A 13,983-nucleotide genomic window follows, 5' to 3' on the forward strand; every position below is an offset into this window, starting at 1 on the left:
ATCCCTGTACACTATCCCTGTACACTATCCCTGTACACTATCCCTGTATACTATCCCTGTATACTCTCCCTGTACACTATCACTGTGTACTATCCCTGTACACTATCCCTGTACACTATCTCTGTACACTATCCCTGTACACTATCCCTGTATACCCTCCCTGTACACCATCCCTGTGTACTATCCCTGTATACTATCCCTGTATACTCTCCCTGTACACTATCACTGTGTACTATCCCTGTACACTATCCCTGTATACTATCCCTTTACACTATCCCTGTACACTATCCCTGTACACTATCCCTGTGTACTATCCCTGTATACTATCCCTGTATACTATCCCTGTGTACTCTCCCTGTGTACTATCCCTGTACGCTATCCCTGTACGCTATCTCTGTACGCTATCCCTGTACACTATCCCTGTACACTATCCCTGTACACTGTCCCTGTACACTATCTCTGTACACTATCTCTGTACACTATCCCTGTACACTATCCCTGTATACTATCCCTGTACACTATCCCTGTACACTATCCCTGTACACTATCCCTGTATACTCTCCCTGTACACTATCTCTGTACGCTATCCCTGTATGCTATCCCTGTACGCTCTCCCTGTACACTCTCCCTGTATACTCTCCCTGTACACTATCTCTGTACACTATCCCTGTGTACTATCCCTGTACACTATCCCTGTACGCTATCCCTGTATACTATCCCTGTACGCTCTCCCTGTATACTCTCCCTGTACACTATCCCTGTATACTCTCCCTGTATACTATCCCTGTATACTATCCCTGTACACTGTCCCTGTATACTGTCCCTGTGCACTCTCCCTGTACATTATCCCTGTATACTCTCCCTGTACACTATCCCTGTACACTATCCCTGTGTACAATCCCTGTATACTATCCCTGAACACTATCCCTGTATACTCTCCCTGTATACTATCCCTGTATACTATCCCTGTACACTATCTCTGTATACTATCCCTGTATACTCTCCCTGTATACTATCCCTGTACACTCTCCCTGTATACTCTCCCTGTATACTCTCCCTGTACACTATCCCTGTACACGATCCCTATACACTATCCCTGTACATTATCTCTGTATACTATCCCTGTATACTCTCCCTGTATACTCTCCCTGTATACTCTCCCTGTACACTATCCCTGTACACTATCTCTGTATACTATCCGTGTATACTATCCCTGTATACCATCCCTGTACACTATCCCTGTACACTATTCCTGTATACTATCCAGGGTGGATAAAAATCTTGATTTTTTTTAAAAAAATCAAAAAAATCAGATTTTTTTGATTTAAATCAGATTTTTTTTATTTAAATCATTTGATTTAAATCAGATTTTTTAATCAAGTTGTACACAAGCAAAACTTTGTCTTTTTGCAAATCTAATTGTTTTACAGAAATAAAAATATTAAAACAGTTGATTATGAAACCTAATAATTTTTATTTGCACTATTAAACACTCAGAATTGAACTACAGAGAGTAAGTACTTTTTAACAATAGCCTATCTCTAACGTTTGAAGTAAGCAAACATCTTCAGTGAATACATCAGTCCTTTAAGCCTACTGTTTATTTAGGACTTTTAATAGGAAAACCAGTTGTCCTGCTTTAGCAGTTCCTAAGCGGTTTCGGACTGTTGTGTCCACAAAACCAAATGAAGAAAACAATCTCTCTACTCCTGCGGATGAAGCCGATGCAGTCAGTAGCTGAGTAGCTAGATTTATTATCTTTGCTGGAAGAACAAGTGATTGCGACTTCCACCAGTCCAGTGGTTTTAGTTCATTAACGACGTTATCTGCAAACATGTATTTTTGAAATGGTGCAGATTCACACTTCAATTTCAGCACAGTTGCCACAATGTCATGGTTAGTATTGGCGAGCCACTCCATTGCAGAGTTGATTTCCGCCTCAGATAATTTTTTCCCTCTGTAGATGGGATGCAAGATATTGGCTAAATAGAGTTCTTCTTTTAATGCTTGGTCCTTGCGGTGCTGTATTGCAACCTTTACATTGTTTGAGAGGTTCAAGCGATCTAGAGAACCTTCTAAATCTTTCCAAACTTCTGTGGCATCAGCTATGGTTGCAGTATCTTTCTGCATTTTATCCAACGCAATCGATATTGGCTTTAACCTTTCCAAAAGGTCCTCGGCATTTCTCTTCACACCAAGATTTAATACTTTGCTTCGTATATTAGCATCAATTTTATCCCGATGTGTTTCGCAAATGGACAGTAATTTTGACCAGTTGTTAATAAACATTTCCAAGCAGTCAGCCAAGGTATTCCATCTAACATCTTGTGGTAGAACCAACTTCAGTCCTCCCATTTCCTTGTAGGTTGCATGTGCAAAATGATTATTGCGGAAATATTTAACAATTTCTACAACATGTTCCTTGACACCCGAAATATGCAGGTCTTTTGCCAAAAGATGCAACAAATGGGCAGAACAACCGTATGTAATGACATTTGTGTCATCCTCATGTGCCAGTTCCGCTCGCATTTTTGCCACATTGCTTGCGTTATCAGTAACTAAGCTCCTTACTTTACATCCAAACTGTTCTTGGCATTGGTGAATTGAGTTCTTAGCAATTTCAAGTAAATATTCAGCAGTATGTGAATTTCCAGATGTGTCGATTGTGTCTGTAAGGTAAGTTTCACCATCTTCTGTTGTGACACAAGTGCAAATTATGGGGTCGTTGTGGATGTTGCTCCAACCATCCAAGCTCATGTTAACAACCTTGTCTTTCAAATATTTTGTACAAGCCGCTCTTTCTATGTCGTATACAGCCTGAAGATGTTTTCCTGAGATATCAAATCTACTTGGTGGTTTGTAGCCTGGTCTAATTCCTTCGATCATTTGTACAAACAATGGGTGCTCAACTAGTCGGAAAGAAGAATTGGTTGCAAATATGAATTTAGCAATTAATTCATCAAAATGTTCTTTCTGGCTCGTCGTAGTCTTTAAGATGAATTTTTCTACACTTTGCACGCAAAGTTTTTTTTTGGGCTGCTTTGTTGAAGTTGTACCCAGATATTGATTGTCACGTGCAGCACAAGCCATATTTGACCCTGAAAGCACAGAAATTAAAAATATAAATCGACTGCGTATTTGAAGAAATATAACGAAAATATTTTGAAACAAACTTTTTGAACAATGTAATGGTCCTCGTCCTATAAGGGCTGTCTCAAAAGTTATGCTACTCAAGTTTTCCGGTGAAGTTGCTGTAATACTGGTAACTAATATCAGAGCAACTGAAAAAAATTATGTCACAAAAGTTTTAAAAATGTTTTTTTTTTAAAAATGGTCAATTTGGCAGACTTCAAAAGTGAATTGCAGCCTACAATAAAAAAAAAATAAGCGTATACACACTTTATTTTTACTTAAAGGACATGTGCACCTTTATTTTTTAAGGTGCAGTGTGCACATGTCCTCCCCCCCGCAGCTCTCTTACCTCCGATGTCAGCGCTGCGGGGATCCGTGGCTTCGTTCTGCCCGTCCGCGAGCGCGCCTCCATTCATTTCAATGGAGCGTGCGGCCCGCTGACGTCACGCCGCTGGATCACTGCGAGTAGGCTGCAACCGGAGGACGGGAGGCGGACGGTCAAAACGAAGCCACGGATCTCAGCGCTGCGGGGATCGGAGGTAAGAGCGCTGCGGGGGGGGAGGACATGTGCACCTTAAAAAAATAAAGGTGCACATGTCCTTTAGCGTTAATTTTCTGTGAAATATTGCCTTAACATAAATTTAAATTCTATACTCCAGAACTACTAGTGCTAGAAATTTCTCTTTTCATAGACTTTAACCATCCCAGTAAAATGTCTGTTAAAAAAATAGGTTGTAATTGCCAGACTTACTAGTACTAGGCTCCTGGTGCATAAGAAGCTGTGGGGGTTCATTGACATTAGTTGTATCACTATCAACATCTTCATTTCCCTTCTGGTTGCAGTTTTCATAATGTGATTTCAAACGGCAAACAAGTCCTTGGATATCCTTTTGACAGTATTTGCACTTTGCTCTTGCACCTTTCTTTCCAAGATCTGCTGCTGGCATCTCAACAAAATGAACCCAAATAGGGTCTCTCTTACGACCTGCCATGGCTCACACAGATCACTTATGAAGTTTGATTGTTACTACAGCCAAGTACTGCTGACTATCCAACAAGTTTGGGCATGTCAACTGAATGGAAAAAGAAACTAAACCAAAAGTGAAACCAGGCTAGAAGTGTGGAATTAAAGGGGCAGTATGAACAAAATGTGGAGGCTATTAATAGTTTATACAATTAAGACATGCTGCTTTTAAACACCTACCTATTGCCATATAGTAAAACAAAAAAGATTTTTACTTACTTTGGGGTCCCCCCCTCACCCTGGCGTTAGATCGTTGCCCCTAGTTTCGTCCGTGTAACTATGGGCGCACATGCGCACTGCTCTCACTTCTCATTTTAATCGTGATTTATATTAAAAAAAACCTTTTGATTTAAATCAGTGATTTAAATCATGATTAAAATCATGATTTAAATCGATCCGATTTAAATAGAAAAAAATCTTTTGATTTAAATCGTGATTTAAATCATGATTTAAATCGGCGTGATTTAAATCAATCCACCCTGATACTATCCCTGTACACGATCCCTGTACACTATCCCTCTACACTCTCCCTGTACACTATCCCTGTACACTATCCCTGTACACTATCCCTGTACACTATCCCTGTGTACTATCCCTGTATACTCTCCCTGTACACTATCCCTGTATACTATCCCTGTACACTATCCCTGTATACTATCCCTGTGTACAATCCCTGTATACTATCCCTGAACACTATCCCTGTATACTCTCCCTGTATACTATCCCTGTATACTCTCCCTGTATACTATCCCTGTACACTATCCCTGTATACTCTCCCTGTACACTATCCCTGTACACTATCCCTGTACACTATCCCTGTACACTATCCCTGTATACTATCCCTGTACACTATCCCTGTACACTATCCCTGTACACTATCCCTGTACACTATCCCTGTACACTATCCCTGTACACTATCCCTGTGTACTATCCCTGTGTACTATCCCTGTATACTCTCCCTGTACACTATCCCTGTACACTATCCCTGTACACTATCCCTGTACACTCTCCCTGTATACTATCCCTGTACACTCTCCCTGTGTACTATCCCTGTACACTATCCCTGTACACTATCCCTGTACACTATCCCTGTACACTATCCCTGTACACTAACCCTGTACACTATCCCTGTACACTATCCCTGTATACTATCCCTGTATACTATCCCTGTATACTATCCCTGTACACTATCCCTGTATACTCGCCCTGTACACTATCCCTGTACACTATCCCTGTGTACTATCCCTGTACACTGTCCCTGTATACTATCCCTGTGCACTCTCCCTGTATACTCTCCCTGTATACTATCCCTGTATACTATCCCTGTATACTATCCCTGTACACTATCCCTGTATACTCGCCCTGTACACTATCCCTGTACACTATCCCTGTGTACTATCCCTGTACACTATCCCTGTACACTATCCCTGTGTACTATCCCTGTATACTCTCCCTGTACACTATCCCTGTATACTCTCCCTGTACACTATCTCTGTACACTATCCCTGTGTACTATCCCTGTACACTATCCCTGTACGCTATCCCTGTATACTATCCCTGTACGCTCTCCCTGTATACTCTCCCTGTACAATATCCCTGTATACTGTCCCTGTATACTGTCCCTGTGCACTCTCCCTGTACACTATCCCTGTACACTATCCCTGTATACTATCCCTGTGTACAATCCCTGTATACTATCCCTGAACACTATCCCTGTATACTCTCCCTGTATACTATCCCTGTATACTCTCCCTGTATACTATCCCTGTACACTATCTCTGTATACTATCCCTGTATACTCTCCCTGTACACTATCCCTGTACACGATCCCTATACACTATCCCTGTACATTATCTCTGTATACTATCCCTGTATACTCTCCCTGTATACTCTCCCTGTACACTATCTCTGTATACTATCCGTGTATACTATCCCTGTATACTATCCCTGTACACTATCCCTGTACACTATCCCTGTATACTATCCCTGTACACGATCCCTGTACACTATCCCTCTACACTCTCCCTGTACACTATCCCTGTACACTATCCCTGTATACTATCCCTGTATACTATCCCTGTACACTATCCCTGTACACTATCCCTGTGTACTATCCCTGTATACTCTCCCTGTACACTATCCCTGTACACTCTCCCTGTATACTCTCCCTGTGTACTATCCCTGTATACTATCCCTGTACACTATCCCTGTACACTATCCTTGAACACTATCCCTGTACACTAACCCTGTACACTATCCCTGTACACTATCCCTGTATACTATCCCTGTATACTATCCCTGTACAATATCCCTGTATACTCTCCCTGTACACTATCCCTGTACACTATCCCTGTGTACTATCCCTGTACCCTATCCCTGTACACTGTCCCTGTATACTATCCCTGTATACTATCCCTGTACACTCTCCCTGTACACTATCCCTGTATACTCTCCCTGTATACTATCCCTGTAAACTCTCCCTGTGTACTATCCCTGTATACTATCCCTGTACACTATCCCTGTGTACTATCCCTGTACACTATCCCTGTACACTCTCCCTGTATACTCTCACTGTACACTATCCCTGTACACTATCCCTGTATACTCTCCCTGTATACTATCCCTGTATACTATCCCTGTACACTATCCCTGTACACTATCCCTGTGTACTATCCCTGTATACTCTCCCTGTACACTATCCCTGTACACTCTCCCTGTATACTCTCCCTGTGTACTATCCCTGTATACTATCCCTGTACACTATCCCTGTACACTATCCTTGAACACTATCCCTGTACACTAACCCTGTACACTATCCCTGTACACTATCCCTGTATACTATCCCTGTATACTATCCCTGTACAATATCCCTGTATACTCTCCCTGTACACTATCCCTGTACACTATCCCTGTGTACTATCCCTGTACCCTATCCCTGTACACTGTCCCTGTATACTATCCCTGTATACTATCCCTGTACACTCTCCCTGTACACTATCCCTGTATACTCTCCCTGTATACTATCCCTGTAAACTCTCCCTGTGTACTATCCCTGTATACTATCCCTGTACACTATCCCTGTGTACTATCCCTGTACACTATCCCTGTACACTCTCCCTGTATACTCTCACTGTACACTATCCCTGTACACTATCCCTGTATACTCTCCCTGTACACTATCCCTGTACACTATCCCTGTATACTCTCCCTGTACGCTATCCCTGTACACTATCCCTGTACACTATCCCTGTACACTATCCCTGTATACTCTCCCTGTACACTATCCCTGTATACTATCCCTGTATACTCTCCCTGTGTACTATCCCTGTATACTATCCCTGTACACTATCCCTGTACACTATCCCTGTACACTATCCCTGTATACTCGCCCTGTACACTATCCCTGTACACTATCCCTGTGTACTATCCCTGTACACTGTCCCTGTATACTCTCCCTGTACACTATCCCTGTACACTATCCCTGTATACTCTCCCTGTACACTATCCCTGTATACTATCCCTGTATACTCTCCCTGTGTACTATCCCTGTATACTATCCCTGTACACTATCCCTGTACACTATCCCTGTACACTATCCCTGTATACTCGCCCTGTACACTATCCCTGTACACTATCCCTGTGTACTATCCCTGTACACTGTCCCTGTATACTCTCCCTGTACACTATCCCTGTACACTATCCCTGTGTACTATCCCTGTACACTATCCCTGTACACTATCCCTGTGTACTATCCCTGTATACTCTCCCTGTACACTATCTCTGTACACTATCCCTGTGTACTATCCCTGTACACTATCCCTGTACGCTATCCCTGTATACTATCCCTGTACGCTCTCCCTGTATACTCTCCCTGTACAATATCCCTGTATACTCTCCCTGTACACTATCCCTGTATACTATCCCTGTACACTATCCCTGTATACTGTCCCTGTATACTGTCCCTGTGCACTCTCCCTGTATACTCTCCCTGTACACTATCCCTGTATACTCTCCCTGTACACTATCCCTGTACACTATCCCTGTATACTATCCCTGTGTACAATCCCTGTATACTATCCCTGAACACTATCCCTGTATACTCTCCCTGTATACTATCCCTGTATACTCTCCCTGTATACTATCCCTGTGTACTATCCCTGTACCCTATCCCTGTATACTATCCCTGTATACTATCCCTGTACACTATCCCTGTACACTATCCCTGTGTACTATCCCTGTACCCTATCCCTGTGTACTATCCCTGTACACTATCCCTGTACACTATCCCTGTGTACTATCCCTGTATACTCTCCCTGTACACTATCCCTGTACACTATCCCTGTGTACTATCCCTGTATACTATCCCTGAACACTATCCCTGTATACTCTCCCTGTATACTATCCCTGTATACTCTCCCTGTATACTATCCCTGTACACTATCCCTGTATACTATCCCTGTACACTCTCCCTGTACACTATCCCTGTATACTCTCCCTGTATACTATCCCTGTACACTCTCCCTGTGTACTATCCCTGTATACTATCCCTGTACACTATCCTTGTGTACTATCCCTGTACACTATCCCTGTATACTATCCCTGTACACTCTCCCTGTATACTCTCCCTGTACACTATCCCTGTACACTATCCCTGTATACTCTCCCTGTACGCTATCTCTGTACACTATCCCTGTACACTATCCCTGTATACTATTCCTGTATACTATCCCTGTATACTATCCCTGTACACTCTCCCTGTACACTATCCCTGTATACTCTCCCTGTATACTCTCCCTGTATACTATCCCTCTACACTCTCCCTGTGTACTATCCCTGTATACTATCCCTGTACACTACCCCTGTGTACTATCCCTGTATACTATCCCTGTACACTATCCCTGTATACTATCTCTGTACACTCTCCCTGTACACTATCCCTGTATACTCTCCCTGTACACTATCCCTGTACACTATCCCTGTACACTATCCCTGTGTACTATCCCTGTACACTATCCCTGTACACTATCCCTGTACACTATCCCTGTACACTATCCCTGTACACTATCCCTGTACACTATCCCTGTACACTATCCCTGTACACTCTCCCTGTATACTATCCCTGTACACTATCCCTGTACACTATCCCTGTATACTATCCCTGTACACTATCCCTGTGTACTATCCCTGTATACTATCCCTGTACACTATCCCTGTACACTATCCCTGTGTACTATCCCTGTATACTATCCCTGTACACTATCCCTGTATACTATCCCTGTACACTCTCCCTGTACACTATCTGTTATGACCTTGTGGTTAGGAGCACCCGGCACGACCTGATAGTTAAACTCACGCAGGACAAGCTCTGGGATGTGGGAGCTCTGCTGACCGCAGACCCTAATCCTATCACAACAACTAGAAATAGCTGTGGAGCGTTCCTGACTCTCCCTAGACACCTCTTCACAGCCTAAGAGTTAGCTAGCCCTAGAGATAGAAAATAAAGCCTACCTTGCCTCAGAGAAATTCCCCAAAGGAAAAGGCAGCCCCCCACATATATTGACTTTGAGTAAAGATGAAAGTCACAAACGCAGAAATGAAACACGTTTCAGCAAAGGGAGGCCAGACTTACTAAACAGACAGAGGATAGGAAAGGTATCTTTGCGGTCAGCACAAAAAACTACAAAAGACCACGCAGAGTGTGCAAAAAGACCTCCGCACCGACTCACGGTGCGGAGGTGCCACTCTGCATCCCAGAGCTTCCAGCTAGCAAGACAAAATCATGATAACCAGCTGGACAAGGAAACAATGAACAAATAATAACTATCAGGAACTTAGCTTCTGCTGGAGAAGACAGGTCACCAGAAAGATCCAAGAGCGAACTGAACCAATGCAGGAACATTGACAGCTGGCATGGAGTAACGATTTGAGTGGAGTTAAATAGAGCAGCCAACCAAAGGATAAACCACGTCACCTGTGTAAGGAACCTCAGAAGCAGCAGCTTCACTCACAGCCACCAGAGGGAGCCCATAGACAGAACTCGCCGAAGTACCATTCACGACCACAGGAGGGAGTTCGACAACAGAATTCACAACAGTACCCCCCCCCTTGAGGAGGGGTCACCGAACCCTCACCAGAGCCCCCAGGCTGATCAGGATGAGCCAAATGAAAGGCACGAACAAGATCGGCAGCATGAACATCAGAGGCAAAAACCCAGGAATTATCTTCCTAACCATAACCCTTCCACTTGACCAGGTACTGGAGTTTCCGTCTCGAAACACGAGAATCCAAAATCTTCTCCACCACATACTCCAACTCCCCCTCAACCAACACCGGGGCAGGAGGATCAACGGAGGGAACCATAGGCGCCACGTATCTCCGCAACAACGACCTATGGAACACATTATGGATGGCAAAAGAAGCTGGAAGGTCCAAACGAAATGACACAGGATTAAGAACTTCAGAAATCTTATACGGACCAATGAAACGAGGCTTAAACTTAGGAGAGGAAACCTTCATAGGAACATGACGAGATGACAACCAAACCAAATCCCCAACACGAAGTCGGGGACCAACACAGCGCCGGCGGTTAGCGAAACGTTGAGCCTTCTCCTGGGACAATGTCAAATTGACCACCACATGAGTCCAAATCTGCTGCAACCTGTCCACCACCGTATCCACACCAGGACAGTCCGAAGGCTCAACCTGCCCTGAAGAGAAACGAGGATGGAAACCAGAATTACAGAAAAAAAGGAGAAACTAAAGTAGCCGAGCTGGCCCGATTATTAAGGGCGAACTCAGCCAAAGGCAAGAAGGACACCCAATCATCCTGATCAGCAGAAACAAAGCATCTCAGATATGTTTCCAAAGTCTGATTAGTTCGTTCGGTTTGGCCATTAGTCTGAGGATGGAAAGCCGAAGAAAAAGACAAATCAATGCCCATCTTAGCACAAAAGGACCGCCAAAACCTCGAAACAAAATGGGAACCTCTGTCCGAGACGATGTTCTCTGGAATGCCATGCAAAAGAACCACATGCTGGAAAAACAATGGCACCAAATCAGAGGAGGAAGGCAATTTAGACAAGGGTGCCAAATGGACCATCTTAGAGAAGCGATCACAAACCACCCAAATGACCGACATCCTTTGAGAAACAGGGAGATCAGAAATAAAATCCATGGAAATATGCGTCCAGGGCCTCTTCGGGACCGGCAAGGGCAAAAGCAACCCACTGGCACGAGAACAGCAGGGCTTAGCCCGAGCACAAGTCCCACAGGACTGCACAAAAGAACGCACATCCCGTGACAAAGAAGGCCACCAAATGGATCTAGCCACCAAATCTCTGGTACCAAAGATTCCAGGATAACCAGCCAACACCGAACAATGAACCTCAGAGATAACTCTACTAGTCCATCTATCAGGGACAAACAGTTTCTCCGTAGGACAACGGTCAGGTCTATCAGCCTGAAACTTCTGCAGCACGCGCCACAAATCAGGGAAGATGGCAGACAAAATTACCCCCTCTTTAAGAATACCCGCCGGCTCCGGAACTCTCGGAGAGTCAGGCACAAAACTCCTTAACAGGGCATCAGCCTTCACATTCTTAGATCCCGGAAGGTATGAAACCACAAAATCAAAACGGGAGAAAAAGAGCGACCATCGAGCCTGTCTAGGATTCAACCGTTTGGCAGACTCAAGATAAGTCAAATTCTTGTGATCCGTCAAGACCACCACGCGATGTTTAGCTCTTTAAGCCAATGTCGCCACTCCTCGATTGCCCACTTCATGGCCAACAACTCTCGATTGCCAACATCATAATTGCGCTCAGCAGGCGAGAATTTTCTAGAAAAGAAGGCACAGGGTTTCATCACTGAGCCATCAGAACTTCTTTGCGACAAAACAGCCCCTGCTCCAATCTCAGAAGCATCAACCTCAACCTGAAACGGGAGCGAAACATCTGGCTGGCACAACACAGGGGCAGAAGAAAAACGACGCTTCAACTCCTGAAAAGCCTCTACAGCCGCAGAGGACCAATTGACCACATCAGCACCTTTCTTGGTCAAATCAGTCAACGGTTTAGCAATACTAGAAAAATTAGCGATGAAGCGACGGTAAAAATTAGCAAAGCCCAGGAACTTCTGCAGGCTATTCACAGATGTCGGCTGAGTCCAATCATAAATGGCCTGAACTTTAACAGGGTCCATCTCGATAGTAAAAGGGGAAAAAATGAAACCCAAAAATGAAACCTTCTGAACTCCAAAGAGACACTTTGACCCCTTCACAAACAAGGAATTCGCACGAAGGACCTGGAACACCATTCTGACCTGCTTCACATGAGACTCCCAATCATCCGAAAAGACCAAAATGTCATCCAAATATACAATCATGAATCTATCCAGGTACTCTCGGAAGATGTCATGCATAAAGGACTGAAACACAGATGGAGCATTAGAAAGCCCGAATGGCATAACCAGGTACTCAAAATGGCCCTCGGGCGTATTAAATGCTGTTTTCCATTCATCGCCCTGTTTAATTCGCACAAGATTATACGCCCCTCGAAGATCTATCTTGGTGAACCAACTAGCCCCCTTAATCCGAGCAAACAAATCAGACAGCAGCGGCAAAGGATACTGAAATTTGACTGTGATCTTATTAAGAAGGCGGTAATCAATACAAGGTCTCAAAGAGCCATCCTTCTTGGCCACAAAAAAGAACCCCGCTCCCAATGGTGACGACGACGGGCGAATATGACCCTTCTCCAAGGATTCCTTTATATAACTCCGCATAGCGGCGTGCTCTGGCACAGATAAATTAAACAGACGGCCCTTAGGAAACTTACTACCAGGAATCAAATTAATAGCACTATCGCAATCCCTATGAGGAGGTAGGGCACCGGATTTGGGCTCTTCAAATACATCCCGGTAATCTGATAAAAACTCAGGGACTTCAGAAGGAGTGGAAGGCGAAATTGACAACAATGGAACATCACCATGTACCCCCTGACAACCCCAGCCGGACACAGACATAGATTTCCAATCCAACACTGGATTATGGACCTGTAGCCATGGCAACTCCAAAACGACCACATCATGCAGATTATGCAACACCAAAAAGCGAATATCCTTCTGATGTGCAGGAGCCATGCACATGGTAAATTGAGTCCAGTACTGAGGCTTATTCTTGGCCAAAGGCGTAGCATCAATTCCTCTCAATGGAATAGGATACTGCAAGGGCTCCAAGAAAAAACCACAGCGCCTGGCAAACTCCAAGTCCATCAAATTCAGGGCAGCGCCTGAATCCACAAATGCCATAACAGAATAGGACGACAGAGAGTAAATCAGAGTAACGGACAAAAGAAATTTAGACTGTACCGTACCAATGGTGGCAGACCTAGCGAACCGCTTAGTGCGCTTAGGACAATCGGAGATAGCATGAGTGGATTGACCACAGTAAAAACACAGTCCATTCAGACGTCTGTGTTCTTGCCGTTCAGCTCTGGTCAAAGTCCTATCACACTGCATAGGCTCAGGCCTATGCTCAGAGAATACCGCCAGATGGTGCACAGCTTTGCGCTCACGCAAGCGCCGATCGATCTGAATGGCCAAGGACATAGACTCATTCAGACCAGCAGGCGTGGGAAATCCCACCATGACATCCTTAAAGGCTTCAGAAAGACCCTTTCTGAAAATTGCCGCCAGGGCACACTCATTCCACTGAGTAAGCACAGACCACTTTCTAAACTTCTGACAGTACACCTCCGCTTCATCCTGACCCTGACACAAAGCCAGCAAGATTTTCTCTGCCTGATCCACTGAATTAGGTTCATCATAAA

General features: G+C 44.2%; 1 protein-coding gene across 1 annotated transcript; it reads right to left on the reverse strand.

The window, feature by feature from the left end:
- Positions 1 to 1,454: 1,454 nt before the first annotated feature.
- Positions 1,455 to 4,221, reverse strand: LOC138661903 (uncharacterized). The gene is made up of 2 exons (XM_069746859.1): positions 3,884 to 4,221; positions 1,455 to 3,098 (listed from the first exon to the last, which is right to left on the reverse strand). Exons 1-2 carry the CDS (start codon positions 4,122 to 4,124, stop codon positions 1,594 to 1,596), a joined length of 1,746 nt encoding a protein of 581 aa, XP_069602960.1. The 5' UTR covers positions 4,125 to 4,221; the 3' UTR covers positions 1,455 to 1,593.
- Positions 4,222 to 13,983: the final 9,762 nt, after the last annotated feature.

The sequence above is a fragment of the Ranitomeya imitator genome, chromosome 2, assembly GCF_032444005.1.
Source record: "Ranitomeya imitator isolate aRanImi1 chromosome 2, aRanImi1.pri, whole genome shotgun sequence".
NCBI classification, from domain to species: Eukaryota; Metazoa; Chordata; class Amphibia; order Anura; family Dendrobatidae; genus Ranitomeya; species Ranitomeya imitator.